Source organism: Schistocerca piceifrons, chromosome 4 (assembly GCF_021461385.2).
Source record: "Schistocerca piceifrons isolate TAMUIC-IGC-003096 chromosome 4, iqSchPice1.1, whole genome shotgun sequence".
NCBI lineage: Eukaryota > Metazoa > Arthropoda > Insecta > Orthoptera > Acrididae > Schistocerca > Schistocerca piceifrons.
The window spans coordinates 630,629,796-630,648,607 of record NC_060141.1 but is presented as its reverse complement, the minus strand read 5'-3'; the positions used below and the strand labels follow the sequence as shown (position 1 = coordinate 630,648,607).

At 43.8% G+C, this 18,812-nt stretch overlaps 1 protein-coding gene and 1 non-coding gene across 2 annotated transcripts in view; one reads left to right on the top strand and one right to left on the bottom strand.

Annotated features, from left to right (window-relative positions):
- LOC124795193 (soluble guanylate cyclase 89Db-like) overlaps window positions 1-18,812 on the bottom strand; it is a 440,530-nt gene that overhangs the window by 165,875 nt on the left and 255,843 nt on the right. Inside the window, exon 3 of the mRNA XM_047259097.1 lies at window positions 16,725-16,918. Coding sequence (XP_047115053.1) covers window positions 16,725-16,918 — 194 coding nt within the window. The remainder of the gene's footprint in view (window positions 1-16,724; window positions 16,919-18,812) is intronic.
- Window positions 18,367-18,476, top strand: LOC124796974. Its single transcript, XR_007016863.1, has one exon. It is a non-coding gene; the product is annotated as a U6 spliceosomal RNA (small nuclear RNA).

Sequence of the window (18,812 nt, the reverse complement as noted above, 5' to 3'; positions counted from 1 at the left end):
GTTTCTCGTCAGTGTAATCGTACGCGCACTGGTAACCAAATTCTTATCTACGGGTAGGAATCTCAAACTGCGGGCTGTGGAGAAGGAGCAAGAGATTTACGGAGAACGATGCACTTTCATTCGTGTTTCTCGTTTAATTGTATATTCGTATGAAACCACCTATAGCAAATGTTGCTACTGATGCACAAGATACTCGTATGTACGCATACTCTTAGCATTTCATAATAAGTCCTATCATTCTTCTGATTTATTAGACACGGGGAGAAGAGTAGAAAATCCCGTCGTTACGAAAGAACTGCAGGAGTGAGTTACAGAGATACATAATTCGTTGGAGACGCAGACGAATAGAGGAAAAATACTGTTAGATGTTTTGTTTTCTGAAGCCACTATACAACGCACCACGACCTACCATGCGTCTCGGAACCGAACAACCATCAGTGTAAGAGTTGTACTGATGTCGATATTGCTGTACAAATGAAGTGTACGCCTGGACTACAAAATTTAAAGAAGTGATATGTGCACCTTTGGAAATCCGAAAAAAATTAAACAGAACATTTCAAATGTGGCACTACGAAGAAAATAAAGATTTAAGTGGACCGATAAAGTATGGAAGTATGAAATGATACTGCATTGAATGGTTCAAGAGACTTATCAGAAGAATGGACAGAGTCAGACACCAGATGCAGCCTACAGGAATAGTTAAATTCGCTCTGGAAGGAGAAGTAGAGCGAAAACAATAAGATCACACAAAGAGTAGAATGCAATAAACAGCATCAAATCAGCCAACAGAGTGATAAAAAATACGCCAAATATTTTATAAATGAAACCAGACTCAGGAAATCATTAATTAACAAGTCGATAAGTCTCTCTCTCTCTCTCTCTCTCTCTCTCTCTCTCTCTCTCTCTCTCTCTCTCTCTTTCTCTCTATGTATGAAGCAGAAGGACACAGTAAGGGGAAAGTTACTAGCCAATGAAAGAAAACAGGCTTCTGCGAGTTTTAAACCGAAAATCATTCTTGTATATGATTGTAACGTATTTAGAAGCTCATTGAGAAAATATGTTACTTTTAAAAACGAAACCAAATATTTTACATTAAACCAAACTATAAAATGGTCGTGATACGTAGCTAATCATGTAACTGCCAACCACTTAAGTGTCATTTGCAGAGTATCCATGTAGATGCAGATGGAGGCCACGAGTTAAAAACTCCTTAATCTGTTCTCTCTATTTTTGCTTTAAAAACACAATTTCCAAAAGTATGAGTAGGATCTGTCACCCAGACCTAACATCGCCATACCACAGAGCATTGTTTGTTGGCAAAGGCATCATTCTCTTTAGTTGGTAATCTTGAAAGCCGTCTATCATAAACGACTTTCATATTAGGTATCAGTACACGGGTTGCGATGCACTCCTATAACTCAAAAGCACCACAATCCTTGTTTTTGTCTGCTAGAGTAGCCTTATCTTTTGCTGAATACTAAAAAGCATATCTTTAAGTAATACTTCGAGTGCAGAGTCCAGCCAGCCAATCATGCCGCTTGATACCGAGTTTTGAGTTCGATAGGGCAGCGTGGAAAGTCAATTTAATTCGACTCTCTTCTTCTCAGTGTCAAGTTATGAACATCATACTGCTTGCTGACGAATTTGGTAAGCAGATTCAGAAGGCTGTAGATTACAGTAGAAATTTAGAGATGAAGAGGCTTGCATGGGATAGAGTAGCATGGACAGCAGCATCAGTCTTTCGACTGAAGACCACAACAGCAACAAATAGTCTACACGTTCAGTGTAATAACAGGTGCTTGACAGATATCAAGTTGTCTACCTCAGTGCTCCACTGTCATACAAAAGGCAGCTACTTAGAGTATATCTTAACTCCTCTGGATTTTATGAACCTCCGATGATATCCTGGGCTGTTCTGCATAACTTTAATTGGTCATTCATACTACAATATTGGAAGATTCAGACCGGTAGAATCAGATGAATTCTACCCAATCAATATTTTAACGAAGCTACTTTGAATCGAAATAAGAATTCCCACAGTTGAGTTACTTCTACTTCTAGGTTGTACTTCTAGGTTGTTGCTTGTTACATTACCGAAGAACACTGGTGACCCTTTTTATTACTTATCCCCAGTCACCGGCGTTTCTGGGAAGCAAAGGAAGAGGCATTTCCATTATGTTCCAGAGATGTGGACTTTACAAGCATGATTTAGGTGGAAATTGTCGTCTAAGTTAGTGACTGTTCTGCGTTGTCAGACAACTATTTCTTTAGACGATGGTCGATACCCGGGCTACGCACTGCCTGTAGCACTTCTGATCAGCAACAACTAAACTGTAACGTAGTAGCATCACGTCTGCTGTTTATAATATCCAACGCCCCAAATCGCACATTGTAACGTGGCACTTTCAACTAGGAAGGGTACACGATCGCATTCAGTTGAGTATCAGGTAGGTCATTAGGCCATGGTCTAAGTATTACGAGTAATTTTCTGCCTAACGTTTCGTCTTTTGCTGCTGGGGACATCATCAGAGGGTTTAACGACTCAGAAAACTGTTAGAGAATCAGATAAGTTCAGCAAGCTTGTCTGAATCGTTTACAGCTTTCTGTGTCGTTAAAGGCTGTGATGATGTCTCCAGCAGTGCAAAACGAAACATCGGGCAGACAGTTATGCCTTGGACCACGGCCTAGTGCCCACAAATTATATATCAGAAATTCTCCTATTTTTTACCCGTTTACTAATCGAACAAAAGAACACCCTTCCACATTTCCAGCCTGCAAAGCAGCTGTGAAGGGTCTAAAATATAACCTTCTTTACAGTCACCAGAACAGTAATAGTTATTGACGCGGAAAACATTGTAACATACGTCAGAACAAAAGGCCAAGTCAGTACGCTGTGGCTCTGTTAGTTCGGTCTCAACATGCCTAGAAAAATGTTGAAATACAGCATTCGTCTGGATAAACTCTCATATCGGTACTAAAAACAATGAAATAGCAGACCAACTAGCAAACGATACAGTTCTAAGCGGAAGACACATAAAAAAATAAAAAAAATTAAAGACATATTCTTGAATTCGAACAACCGATTCTTTCCTGTCAGACAACATGGAACGAAATAAGAGGTAAAACTATTCAAGTCTACAGGCTTTAATACCAAGACAGCCATTATATATGAGACCGATCATTTCCCCACAAATCTGGCTAAAACCTGTACTAAAGACAACTTTCCCTGTGAGGACATAACGCTTGGTGATCTGACGCAAAGACACTTTCTCTGGAAGTTGTGCAAGGAAGCAGGAGCTCTTTCTTGGTGATCGATCACTGCCTACCGCTCTGCACAATCCCAATGCTTGGAGATCCAGAGAGGGTTGTATCTGATACCACAGATAGGTTTGTAGTAAAGGAAGACATGGAAATCTAAAATGGCTCTGAGCACTATGGGACTTAACAGCTATGGTCATCAGTCCCCTAGAACTTAGAACTACTTAAACCTAACTAACCTAAGGACAGCACACAACACCCAGTCATCACGAGGCAGAGAAAATCCCTGACCCCGCCGGGAATCGAACCCGGGAACCCGGGCGTGGGAAGCGAGAACGCTACCGCATGACCACGAGATGCGGGCATGGAAATCTAAAAGTAGTGATACAAATTAAATGTATGTTTAATCTATAATACTATATAAATACGTTAGTAAGCTCTATAGTGCACATATCAAACGAGAAACGTTAATTATTTGTATTAGAGGAACTCTTTAATTTATAAATAAAAATATCCCACGCACGTCGGAAGCTGTGGACGACTACGCTATTACAAGCTGCAATAGATAAAACGGAAATGTAATGTGTGAATAATCATAACATCGTTTCAGTATTCAGGACCTGCAAAAGTACAAGACGCCACTATGTCATACGCCACCTGTAACGTGAATGCAGTCTCCACAGCACAGCATACAACATTCCTTCCTTAGACTCTCTTTTGCCTCTAGACACTAGCAGTTAAAAATTTACAGAATATCAAGAATGATTGAATCATCCAGATGACTTTATTAACGATACACCCAAATCTGAATCGAAACTGGCTTTCTGTTGATATGTTGAAAATACGTCAAATTGCGTCACAAAATAATGGGAATTTACGAAAGTAACGCTGCTATATAAAATGACATATTTGTTCGTCCAGTAGTATAAAAAGTCCTGAATGCGTTCGTGACACAAGTGTAACTTACCAAACGCTTGGAGAAAAAGGCGCTTTTATTTGGTTTCACACGGCCTTGTTGAAAGGAACTATGGAAACCCTATCCAGCGCAGCAAAGGCACTCTACGTCTGCTTCCCAGAATACCGGCCGTCTCAAGTTCTCCCTCTCATCGCCGACACTCGTTCCCAAAAACCACATTCGCAGAACCGAGGAGGGTGGGGCGTTTTCTCACGCGGAAAGCTACACCAGAAACAGAAATATCGATAACTGCTTTACGATCTGCTATTGCCACTTCCGAGTGACTCATTTCATTTATTCTGGTTTCCTTTTTCCCATATCAATAGTGGTATCCAAAAAGTAGAGCGATTAACCTAGTGGAGACATAATGCAATTCTGTTACCAGGTATCTGCAGTTCGCTCTTCTTGTGGTGATTACTAACTGAGTCACATGCCCTCTACCATTCCACAGCTAAATATATTCTAGACGAAGCCTGACTGGATATTAAGTAAATAATACAATTCAGTTTATTACGCAACGAGGGCGTTTGCTTTCAGTAGATTATAAACTGAAGCGCCAAGGAAACCGGTATAGGTATGCGTATTCAAATATAGAGATATGTAAACAGACAGAATACGGCGCTGCGATCGGCAACGCCTAAATAAAACAAGTGTCTGGGGCAGTTGTTAGATCGGTTACTGCTGCTAATATGGCAGATTATCAAGATCTAAGTGAGTTTGAACGTGGTGTTATAGTAGGTGTACGAGAGATGGGAAAGAGCATCTACGAGGTAGCGACCGTTTCATGAGTGTATCGTGAATATTGGGTACCCGGTAAGACATCAAATCTCCGCCATCGCTGAGGCCGGGAAAAAAACCCTGCAAGAACGGGACCAACGACGATTGAAGAGAATAGTTCAACATGACAGAAGTGCAACCCTTCCGCAAATTTCTGCAGATTTCAGTGCTGAGCCATCGAGAAGTGTCAGCATGCGAACCATTCAACGAAACATCATCGATAAGGGGTTTCTGAGCCGAAGGCCCAATCGTGTAACCTTGACGACTGCACGACACAGAGCTTTACGCCTCGCCTGGGTCCGTGAACACCGTCGTTGGACTGTTGATGACTGGAAATATATTTTCTGCTCGGACAGGTCTCGTTTCAAATTGTATCGAGGGGATGGACGTGTAAGGGTATGGAGGCAACATCATAAATCCATGGACCCTGCATGTCAGCAGGGGACTGTTCAAGCTGGTGGAGGCTCTGTAACGGTGTGTGGCGTGTGCAGTTAGAGTGATATGGGGCGTCTAGATACGACTCTGACAGGTGTTACGTATGTAAGCATCCTGTGTGATCACCTGCATCCATTCATGTCCATTGTGCATTCCGACGGACTTGGGCAATTCCAGCAGGACAATGCGACAACTCACACGTCCTGAATTGCAACGAAGTGGCTCCACCAAACTCTCCAAACATTACTGAGCATATCTAGGATGAGTTGCAACGTGCTGTTCAGAAGAGATCTCCACCTCCTTGTACTCTTACGGATTTATGGACAGCCCTGCAGGATTCATGGTGCAATTCCCTCCAGCACTACTTTAGACATTAGTCGAGTGCATGCTACGTCGTGTTGCGGCTTCTGCATACTCTCGGGGGCCCTACACGATATTAGGCAGGTGTATCAGTTTCTTTGGCTCTTCAGTGAGTTTTGTGGCATTAAGAAATAGGAGCGATTTCTTACAGGGTAAGTTCAAAGTTTTTCTCACAATGAATTCTACTGCAAGAAGGGGCGACGAGTATGGAATGAAGACAAATAAAGAAAAGACGAAAGAGATGAGAATAAACAAGAAGAAGCGCCGGTTAACATATTATTTGACGGAAAAAAGAACAATTTAAAATCTCTTCTGTACCTGTGGAGTTACTGACAAGGAATGGAAGCTGCAGAAGGAATATGGAGCAAGGTGTCTACCGGAAATAATCTGAAAATGTGAAACAGCTACTAAACGCTAGAACAATACCAATGGAGCTGAGGAAAATATTTGCTAAATCTGGAGTCTTAGTGTTACATAGCAATGAATCATGCACACTTAAAAGGAAAACAGAAGAACGTTTGGAATATTTTTAAATGTGACTATGGAGAGGAATACAGCCTTTAGAATGAAGAAAATAGTGGGAAGAAAGGTTATTGGAAGTGATCAGAAAGGGGAAAAATTCTTGATATATACTGCGTAGAAATTGTCTGCAACAAAGACTTACAGAGGGGAAAGTGGAAAGAATGAGAAGAAGAGTCAGGAAGAAATCTGGAATGATTGTTGGACTACATTATACAGACATCAAAAAAGTTTTGCATCACCTCGGTTCAGAGAGATTCGGAACCTGTAAAGAAAATTGGAATAGAGATCAACACAAACATCATTTCCGCCCTTTTTATTGCTCGTGTAAACCACACATTGCATGTTGTATCACCAAACAGCGAGACCTTCAGAGGTGGTGATCCAGATTGCTGTACACACCGGTACCTCTAATACCCAGTAGCGCGTCCACTTACAATGATGCAAGTCTGTATTCATCGTGGCGTACTATCCGAAAGTTCATCAAGGCACTGTTGGCCCAGATTGTCCCACTCCTCAACGGCGATTCGGCGTTGATCCCTCAGAGCGGTTGGTGGGTCACGTCGTCGATAAACAGCCCTTTTCAATCCACCCCATGTTAGATAGGTTTCATGTCTGGAGAACATGCTGGCCACTCTAGTCGAGCGTTGTCGTCAACCTGAAGGAAGTCATGTGTGCGCGAATTCTCGTCCACGAAGACGAATGCCTCGTCAATATGCTGCCGATATTGTTGCACTATCGGTCGGAGGATGGCATTCACGTATCGTTCAACCGTTATGGCGGCTTCCATCACCACCAGTGGTGTACGTTGCCCTCACATAATGCCACCCCAAAACATTAGGGATCCTCCACCTTGCTGCACTCGCTGGACGGTGTGTCTAAGGCGTTCAGCCTGACCGGGTTGCCTCCAAAGAGGTCTCCGACGATTGTCTGGTTGAAGGCATATGCAACACTCATCAGTGAAGAGAACGTGATGCCAATCCTGAACGGTCCATTCGGCATGTTGTTTGGTCCATCTGTACTGCGCTGCATGGTGTCGTGGTTGCAAAGATGGACCTCGCCATGGACGATGGGAATGAAGTTGCGCATCATGCAGCCTATTGCGCACCGTTTGAGTCGTGACACGACGTTCTGTGACTGCACGGTAGGCATTATTCAACATGGTGGCGTTGCTGTCAACGTTCCTCGGAGCCATAGTCCGTAGGTAGAGGATTTATTTATTTAGCTTATGGCGTGACACACTACACTGGAAATAGCGTAAAAGAGAATATACATTTTAAAATATAGGATACAAACACAATAAAATAACGTAAATAGAACATTGGCATCTGACAGTAAATGTGTAACTACATTACAAAACAATAAGATTGGATAAAGTTCAGATTCCAGTATTTTCAGCAATCACAATTCCACACTTAGATTCTGCAGCCACTCCACAGCTTGTAGTGATGCCCTGAGGAAGTCATCATCAGTGCCGGTGAACGTCCTCAGTGGACGCTCGCTAACGATGTGGTGGATGGTTTGTTCTTTGGCACCATAGTCGCATCCAGGGTCAGGTCTCGTTCCATCTGTACATCGAGGATCCGCATCGGCCATGACCTGTCCGTATTCTGTTCAGTGTTACCCAGGTTTTCCTTTGGAGGTGAAAGCCAGTTGAATGATTGGGAGTCTCAAATAAAGTATGCAATGTGGCATTGTCTCTGTTTTTCTAGTCCGTTCGCCAGATTTAAACGCCATTGTAGTTTTGGCTCAGAAGATGCTGTGCAGTCTTCACAGGGAGATTTCTGGATTTGAGTCTTCTGAATAGAGTAAGGTCCTGGTGGATTTGCAGTGCAGTATTACTGGAGATCTTTTTAAACTCTTTTATGAGTATGTTGCATCGTCGTATATAAGGCGCGTAGGTGTTACTGAGGACTGGTAGCCAATAGAGTGTTTTTTAATAGATCCAGCAATTATTGGCATCGCCTGATTTAGCACCACATTTACTTTTCCCACGTGTGGACTGCTTAGCCACACCGATGCGCAGTATTCAGCTCTTGAGTAGACCAAGCTTAGAGCGGTGGTATGGAGTGTCTCTGCACCGGGTCCCCAGGTGATTTACCCTAATTTGTGGAGGATGTGGTCATCCACTGCAGTAGTAGCCCTTCGGCTGCCAGAGCGAGACATATCATTGACATTTCCTGTCTCTCTGTATCTCCTCCATGTCCGAACAACATCCTTTGGTTCACTCCGAGACATCTAGACACTTTCCTTGTTGAGAGCCCTTCCTGGCAAGTAACAATGCGGACGCGATCGGTTGGACCGTCAGTGACAGAGCCGCTCGAGTTCCCGCTGCTAATAAGGCGAGTACACCGTTGGTTTCTTACATATTTTTACGAATTTCAAACAGGAGCGACTTCAGTAATGGATAGGCACTGTGATTGCTATGTGCAGATGCGAGCTGAGTTGCTGACCCTTCGCTCACAGCTCCAAGTAGTGTTTGCTTCCGTCACACAGCTTGAGGCTGTTGCCAACGGGCATCACTTTGGGGATTCGGACGCGGGGATGCGAGGGACGTCGAGCACGACCCATATGTCCCCCGATCGGTCTACTGCTGTGACCGCCCCGGCTAATGCCTGCACTGAGGTTGACCCCTCACCTGTGGTCGAATGGGAGATCATTCCAAAGTCTGGCAGGCAGCGAAAAACTTTCCTTGGGGTCGATTGTAGGGCCTCCCCGGTTCGTTTGACGAACAGGTTTCGTGCGTTATCTGTGGCTGATGAAGTCTCTAAGCCGGATGCAGTCGTCCATCCTGTTCCAGAGGAAGTTTCTCGGCCCGCAAGGCCTGGGCATTCACAGAAGGTGGGTTTGCTGGTAGTTGGGAGCTTCAACTTCAGTCGTGTAATGGGGCCTCTTAGGAACATGGCTGCCAAGGAGGGGAAGAATGCCAGTGTGTACTCCGTGTGCATACTGAGGGGAGTCATTCCGGACTTGTAAAGGGTGCTTCCGGATGCCAGGAAGAGTACGGGGTGCAGCCAACGGCTGCTGGTGGCCCATGTCAGTACCAATGACGTGCAGTAACGTGCAATGACGTGTGTCGCTTTGGGTCGGAGGAGATTCTCTCTGGTTTCGGGTGGATAGCGGAAATGGTGAAGACTGCCACTCTTGCTTGCAAGATAAAGGCGGAGCTCACCATCTGCAGCTGTGGTCTGGTGCAGAGACGAGTGGAGGGTCTGAATCAGAGACTCAGGCGGTTCTGTGACTGTGCAGGCTGCAGATTCCTTGACTTGCGCCATCGGGTGGTGGGTTTCCGGATTCCGCTTAATAGTCCATTACACACAGGAAGCGGCTACACGGGTAGCGGGGGTTGTGTGGAACGGACTGGGCAGCTTTTTGGGTTAGAGGGCCTCAGGAAACCACAGAAAGTGCGTCCGTCAAAAAGGGGGAAGGTAAAACACAATAAGGTAGTTGTAGAAACGATCGGTATTGTAGCTGTAAATTGTCGTAGCTGTGTTGGGAAAGAACCAGAGCTCCAAGCCCTAATAGAAAGCACAAAAGCTCTAATAGTTATAGGCACGGAGAGCTGGCTAAAGCTGGAAATAAGTTCATCCGAAATTTTTTCAAACGACGTGACAGTGTTCAGAAAGGATAGATTAAACACAGTTGGAGGTGGAGTATTTATTGCTGTCAGAAGTAGTTTACCTTTTAGTGAAATTGAATTAGATAGTTCCTGCGAAATAGTATGGGTAGAGGTTATCTTGATAATCGGATTAAACTATTAATAGGATCGTTTTTCTACCCCCCCCCCCCCCCCCTTTGACTCAGAATATACTGTTGCTGAACAGTTCAAAGAAAACTTGAGTCTTATTTCAAATAAGTACCCCACTCATACAATTATAGTCGGTGGCGACTTCAATCTAATCTCAATACGCTGGAAAAATTATACGTTTAAAGCCGGCGGCAGGCATAAAACGTCATCCGAAATTGTACTGAATGCTTTATCAGAAAATTATTTTGAACAATTAGTTCATGAGTCCACTCGAAGCGTAAATAGTTGCGAAAGTATCCTTGACCTCTTAGCAACAAATAATCTCTGGCAAATAGGGAGTATCATGAAGAATACAGGGATTAGCGACCACAAGGCAGTTGCTGCTAGGCCGAATACCGTAACACCCGCAACCATCAAAAAGAAACGCAAAGTACATATATTTATAAATTTAAAAAAAACTGATAAAAACGCTCTTAACTTCTTTTTAAGAGACAGTCTCCACTCCTTCCGATCTGATCACGTAAGCGTAGAAAAGATGTGGAATGATTTCAAATAGATTGTATCGACGGCAATTGAGAGATATATACCACATAAATTAATACGTGATGGTACTGATCCCCCACGGTACACAAAACTGGTCAGATCGCTGTTGCAGAAGCAACGAAAAAAGCATGTCAATTTAAAAGAACGCAAAATCGTCAAAATTGGCAAAGGTTTGCAGAAGTTCGAAATATAGCGCGTACTTCAATGCGAGATGCTTTTAATAATTTCCACAACGAAACTCTGTCTCGGAATCTGGCAGAAAACACAAAGAGATTCTGGCCGTACATAAATCACACCAGTGGCAAGACGCAATCAATACCTTCACTGCGCAATAACAACGGTGAAGTCACTGATGACAGTGCCACTAACGCAGAGTTATTAAACACGGTTTTCCGAAACTCCTTCACCAAAGAAGACGGAGTAAATATTCTTGACTTCCAACCAAGAACAACTGCGAAGGTGATAAACATAGAAGCAGATATCCTCGGTGTAGAAAGCAGCTTAAATCATTTAATAAAGGCAAGGTTTCCGGTCCAGACAGTATACCAGTCAGGTTGCTTTGAGAGTATGCCAATGCGATAACTCTATATTTAGTAATTATATGCAACCGCTCGCTCACAGAAAGTTTCGTACCTAAAGACTGGAAAATTGCTCAAGTCACACCAAAAATGGAAATAGGAGTGATCCGCTGAATTACACACCCATGTCACTAACGTCGATGCAGTAGGGTTTTGGAACATATATTCTATTCGAACATTATGAATTGCCTCGAAGAAAACGATTTATTGACACATAGTCAGCACGGATTCAGGAAACATCGTTCTTGTGAAACACAACTGGCACTTTATACTCATGAAGTAATGAGTGATGTCGACAGGGAATGTCAAATTGATTCCATATTTTTAGATTTCCAGAAGACTTTCGACACCGTTCCTCACAAGCGTCTTCTAACCAAACTGCGTACCTATGGAATATCGCCTCAGTTGTGCGACTGGATTCGTGATTTCCTGTCAGAAAGGTCACAGTTCGTAGTAACTGACAGAAAGTAATCGAGTAAAACAGAAGTAATATCCAGCTTTCCCCAAGGAAGCGTTCTAGGTCCTCTATTGTTTCTGATCTATATTAACGGCATAGGAGACGATCTGAGTAGCCCTTTTAGACTATTTGCAGATGATGCTGTCATTTACCGCCTTCTAAAGTCATCATATGACCAAAACGAATTTCAAAATGATTTAGATAAGATATCTGTGTGGTGCAAAAAGTGGAAATTGACCGTGAATAAAGAAAAGTGTGAAGTTATTCACATGAGTACTAAAAGAAATCCGCTAAATTTCTACTACGTGATAAGTCACACAAATCTGAAGACTGTAAATTCAACTAAATACTTAGGGATTACAATTACAAATAACCTAAATTGGAATGATCACATAGATAATGTTGTGGGTAGAGCAAACCAAAGACTGCGATTCACTGGCAGAACACTTAGAAGGTGCAATAGATCTACTAAAGAGACTGCTTACACCACAGTTGTCTGCCCTATTCTGGAGTATTGCTGTGCGGTATGGGATCCGCATCAGGTGGGACTGACGGATGACATCGAAAAAGTTCAAAGAAGGGCGGTTCGTTTTGTATTATAGCGACATAGGGCAGATAGTGCCACAGACATGATACGTGAATTGGAGTGGCAATCATTAAAACAAAGGCGTTTTGCATTGTGACGGGATCTTCTAATGAAATTTCCATCTCCAGTTTTATCCATCTCCAGTTTTATCCATCTCCAGTTCCGAAAACATTCTGTTGGAACCTACCTACATAGGGAGAAATGATCATCACGATGAAATAACATCAACCAGAGCTCACACAGAAAAATGTAAGTGCTCGTTTTTCCCACGTGCCGTTCGAGAGTGGAACGGTAGAGAGACAGCTTGAAGGTGGTTCTTTGAACCCCCTACCAAACAATTGCGAATAGCAGCATAATCACGTAGATGTAGAACCACGGTATTGATCGTCTAGGAGTGGTTGAACTACAGACAACACGAGCCTTGTACCTTCTTCCTAGTGGAAGACTGGAACTGATAGGCTGTCGGACTCCCTCCGTCTAATAGGAGCTGCTCATGAATGGTTGTTTACATCTTTGGGCGGGTTTGGTGACATCTCTGAACAGTCAAATGGACTGCGTCTGTGACACAATATCCACAGTCAACGTCTATCTTCAGAAGTTCTGGGAACCAGGGTGATGCAAAACTATTTCTGATGTGTGTAAATGGAAGAACATACAAACAGATGAAGAAAGATAGTCAGAACAGAACACGATGGAGAGCCTCCAGTTGAAACACGTCATAAGACAGATACACTAAAGAGGAAGAAGAAGTTGATAATGAAACTTACCTTGATTTAGCTTACATGTGGTACTTCCAAACTGTTAAATGGTTCTTAGTGAACCGAATAATCCTCAAACAATATTTATCATACAGCTAGAGTGACACTTGGATCTTTTGTCTCTCACAAATTTCTCTTACTTCTGTGATACCCGTAAATCCCGTTTCCGGTACATTATAAAACTCCTAAGCGTGTGGCACAAAGAGAAGAAACTACGCTGGAAGGAACCGATGGTAAAAGTACTGTTTCAGTTTCATAATTATAAGCCCTACACTGAAGCGTTTGTCTGTGATTCAGCCTTTCGACAAAAATATTGCAAGCTGTCGCTCGAACTCATCTGAGAGACATTCTGTTATCACTTTATTAAAGAAAAACGATTTATTCAGCAAAAAATTGTTAAAGAGTTCAGGACAAGTGAAGTACTACGATTGCTGTTGGGTTTTTGGTTCGAAATAAGTTGGCACGAAACCATTCCTGCATTGCCCTTCCCTGAGACACCACACAATGATTGGGGATCGGAATAGCCTACTGATTTTGCGAAATTATTGACACTGGATTAAGCAGTACTGTTTCCCTGCCTAAATTTCACGAAAGGATGTGAATATAGGATCAGACAGGATAAAAGTGCAGTAGTTCTGTGCATATGAGAAGTGTAAATCTTCCCCTGTAGTCAATTCAGCATCCACCATATGTACATTGTATAGAGAAGACTTCTCTAATGTTCAGGCCTGACTGCGAAAAAAGAAATATTTAATTAATTATTTAATTAATAGCCGGTCGGTGTGGCCGTGCGGTTAAAGGCGCTTCAGTCTGGAACCGCGTGACCGCTACGGTCGCAGGTTCGAATCCTGCCTCGGGCATGGATGTGTGTGATGTCCTTAGGTTAGTCAGGTTTAATTAGTTCTAAGTTCTAGGCGACTGATGACCTCAGAAGTTAAGTCGCATAGTGCTCAGAGCCATTTAATTAATATTGAATCGAAGCACAGATTGGAACTGTACAAGAAACTGCAAACAAAACCAATCCACAACTACAGTATGACTACGTACATAACGAGCTGGCAAATATGATAACCGACCGCCTTGAGGCAAAGAAAAGGGACCACAGGATGAAAAGGTCCACATAAACTTTAGATTTTCGGAAATAAGTATAGTAAACTATTTCCACTTGACGGCGTGTTCATTGGAACATTCAAACTTGCTCCACCATCACCCTTTCGCACAAGAAAATCTTTTCCCCAAGGGGGCGCTGGGCTGCAGCTAACGCAGATTGACCATTTAAAAGCCTGAGTGTCTCCCTCGCCTCTGGAACACGACAGGAGGATCAGCACTGCCTCCCTGATCACGTTGACTGCATGGAGCCAGTTTCTGGCAGTGTTGTCACTTTACTGAGCCTCCACCAAGGAGACAAAACCGAACTATAAACGCTGCCGAGTTCGCCGTAAAGCAGTGAAGCAGCCACAGTCGGTTGGTTTCGATACATCATCAAGATTGGTGTTCAAGACTGCCGCCAATCCTGTCGCAACATGTGGTGGACTTCGGTAGCATGAACTCAAACGTATACGGGAAACTTAACGACAGGAATTCAGTCGCATCTCTAGGGCTTGCTTCCCGTTCTACATGTAACCGACCGCCAGCCACCGATGCTTTCGTGGTCACCAACGTGCTCGAGCACCCGCGTCTTGGTCCTCTTCTCTACATCTACATCTACATCCATACTCCGCAAGCCACCTGACGGTGTGTGGCGGAGGGTACCTTGAGTACCGCTATGGGTTCTCCCTTCTATTCCAGTTTCGTATTGTTCGTGGAAAGAAAGATTGTCGGTATGCCTCTGTGTGGGATCTAATCTCTCTGATTTTATCCTCATGGTCTCTTCGCGAGATACACGGAGGAGGGAGCAATATACTGATTGGCTCCTCGGTGAAGGTATGTTCTCGAAACTTCAACAAAAGTCCGTAGTTAGCTACTGAGCGTCTTTCTTGCAGAGTCTTCCACTGGAGTTTATCTATCATCTCCGTAACGCTTTCGCGATTAATAAATGATCCTGTAACGAAGCGGGCTGCTCTCTGTTGGGTCTTCTCTCTCTCTTCTATCAACCCTATCTGGTACGGATCCCACACTGGTGAGCAATATTCAAGCAGTGGGCGAACAAGTGTACTATAACCTACTTCCTTTGTTTTCGGACTGCATTTCCTTAGGATTCTTCCAACGAATCTCAGTCTGGCATCTGCTTTACCGACGATTAATTTTATATGGTCATTCCATTTTAAATCACTCCTAATGCGTACTCCCAGATAATTTATGGAATTAACTGCTTCCAGTTGCTGACCTGCTATATTGTAGCTAAATGATAAAGGATATTTCTTTCTATGTATTCGCAGCACATTACACTTGTCTACATTGAGATTCAGTTGTCATTCCCTGCACCATGCGTCAATTCGTTGCAGATCTTCCTGCATTCCAGTAAAATTTTCCATTTCTCTACCATCCATCAACGCTCTGTAATGGCTTATTTACTTCCTGCCAATTAGTTCGTTCTCTAGGTACATCAACTAATAAATTCTAAGGGCTGGAACGAACTCCTACTGTTTTTCTTATGTGTTTTATGGATTGTTCTCATGGTGGAATGCTTTTTTCCGCCAGCACTAGCCCAGACGTGTGCATTTACGAACATTTCCGTATTGAGAAGACTGAGTCACCACTTCCCATGATGTAAAGGGTGGTTATAATTAAACTTTTGGTACTTTGGCCTGTGTAGAGGGAAAACTATTAATCATGTGGGTACCCAACTTTATAAGAATGGTGTTCAGACTGAGTGCCGCAAGATTTGCTCTGTTAGTAGTGTTAGTCTCATGACTTGCCGTTAGGTGTCGCTACTGGCTCTGCGACGTAGTGTTGAAAGAGATGCATCAGTCTGCAAGACAATTACAGACGATCAACATGCGTCTGCACAAGGTGGGCAGCTCTTTAATCGTAAAGCTGTTTCATCAAAACAACAGCTATAGTGCTGGTGCGCTTCGCGAGTGTCGACGCATTAAAAGAATACGGACAAGACCTCTTTCCGCATCGGGGCTGAAGGACGTGATTTGGAACTTCGAAACAGCTTATTATTTGGGAATTGCTTCTTGGAGAGGCCGACTGCCAATTACGACACGAATTGTTGAAGAAGTTAGAGTTACGGTGGCTGAAAATGCTGCATACAATGTGCGATCTTCAAGCAGTGCATGAGCTGTGTCATAACAGCTGAACATTCCGTAGTCCGCCGTTCGAATCCTCAGGCTGGTTGACTCCCGAAATATCGTGGCAATAAATCGACGTCATCCGGTTGCAGTTCCGGAACGTCATGGAATATTTGTGATTGTGTCTCATATTGCATAATGCGTTTAAACAGAAGTAAAATTGCTGTTATTAATCAATTATTCCCTCACACAGACAACACAACAACATTTCGTCAGGCAATTACACTGTCTCAACTTGTCGTCCAGGGTGGCATCACAGAACAGTCGATGGGAAGTGTCGCGATAGATACTGACTTTTAGTCATCAGTACTTGGGAGTCGGCGCCCTTTCTATAGTTGGTCTGTAGGGAACTCATAATCTACCAATTATGCAGTTTACCAATTGATAATAAGATAGGTACATCTGCGGCCCGAAATGCCGCCCCACAATGTGAATACTGGCTCTTGAGCAAAAAAGTTTGATGAGTACTGGCCTAGGATGTCAGATCGCCACTTTGTCTCGCCTCTGCACTTACCCATCAGGTAGTGGACGAATCCGCGTCTCGAGCTGCGGTACACGAGTTCGACGCCGTGCGGGTCCACGTGAGTGATGTACATGCTGGGACTCTTCATCTTTGGGTAGGTGAAGCGCATCTGCATGTGGATGTTGTCCACGTTCTGTAGAAAGTCCGCGAAGTGCCGGCCCGTAGCCTTTATGGGCAAGTCGTACCTGCCAACATAACATCAAGAAACTAGTCACACGCAATTGTAAAGCGAGGACGAGCAATAATTAACATTTCAACAGTGGAACCTGCTATCTACCTAATGTTTCTTGGAAATGCAATTAGACCGAATAGTAATAAAGATTGAGTAAGCTGAATGTGGGGAGGGGGAGAGAAGGAATTCATGACGCCACCTGCATGGGTAGTTTTTGCGGAATCAGTGGCGTCAAGCGAAAATGTGTGTCAGACCGAGACTGGAACTTGAAATCGCATGCTTGCTGGAGATTTGCGTTAAGCATTGTACCACCTGTACACAGTATTTGTCGCTCTGCCGTGGGCTGTCTCGATACGCTACGCAGCCAACTCACATTCCCACCTAGCGTCATCTATCCGCAGCCCCCGCCCATGTTCTCCACGCTCGCTAATTTTAGATTCTCGCCTGAGGTAGAATGAAATCTGCATCTGCATTGAAGGTTGCAGATTCGTAGCCCATCGAAGCGAATTAATTATAAGACTGCGTGTTGTCTGTCTTTCCGAAACATAGCCTCAATAGTCTACGAATTCACCATCTTCAGTGCCATTCCGCAGTTGTATTTGCTTCTATGGTACATGTACTAAAACTGGTATGATACAGAGAAGATTAGGCCTTCCGCATCCGCCTCCCATCCCCCACACGCATCCTCTATGACCTCATCCCTTTGCCCACCTTCTCCTTTTCCTTGAATACATCTGCACCCTATATATTGTCCACTGACTCGATCCCCTTCAACCCCTGGTGTCTCCCTTCCTCTCCACCCCCAGCTTGTTGCTTTGACTTTACCACTGTGCCCCACCCTCTCTCCATCTCCACACCCTCCACCCCCTTTCCCACTGCAACTTCCAGCATCTACCCCTCCCGGATGATGACCTTTGCCCTCTTGTGCTCCCCTTCAGTGTCTCTGCACTCCCTCCTGCCTTGTCTTCCCTTTTCATCTACCGCCCTGCCTGTCTCCTGCCTCTTGGTTCACCCCCTGTCCCCCCCTTTTTCCTCTTACTCCCGTCCCCCATCCCTCCTCCCCTCTTTTTTACTTCTCTCCGACCTCCAGTCTTTTGGCAGGTCCATACCAGCGGTTTTTATTCTTTGTGAGTGTCCCGTCGTTTCCAGTGGTTTTGTTTTTCAAGTGCTCTGTGTGATTTTTATTCTGTGGCCGACTTTTAACTTGTATTTGACTCCAGTGATTTTAAGTGTGCAACGAATTGCCAGCTGTGTTATTTTGACTTTGTGTCGACTTTTTAATTGTCCCCTAATGTCCCCATATTAGTGTCGCCATATTAGTGTATATTTTCCATTATCTCCATTTACTGTATTTTGATGTCCCCCTTTCTTCCCCCATTTTTTATGTAAGGGTTCCCCTTGTATTTCTGTTAAAGCCATTTGGCTGATGAGCGGTGGACTGTGCCACTGCCAGCCCTCTCCTGCCCATATGGGGCAGGGGAATGAAATTACAATAAAGGAAAAAAAGGAGAATATTAGCATGGCCCCTGGGCAAGGATTACACACAAAATCGTGTAGTGTTCCACATGTTTTGACTGGCTGGTCTCTGTAATAAAAAACTGAGTGAAGGGATCAAGAATGAACTTCAATGTATGTCTTGTGACGTCTGGTACGGCCAAATACAATGAACAAAATGAAAATAAATAATTAAATAAGTAAGCAGGGAATCATGGGTTTGAATCCCGATCTGGCACACATTTTCCATCGTCGCAGCTGACTCTGCAAAAAGTCTTGATGCAGCTAATATCATGATTTCTTTCCCTTTCTTTTCCTTTATCACCCCCCCCCCCCCCCGTCCCCTGTCTACCTTCAGCTTACATAATATGCATCACAGCTGCTGATGCTTATTCCGCATAGTGTGTTCTTTC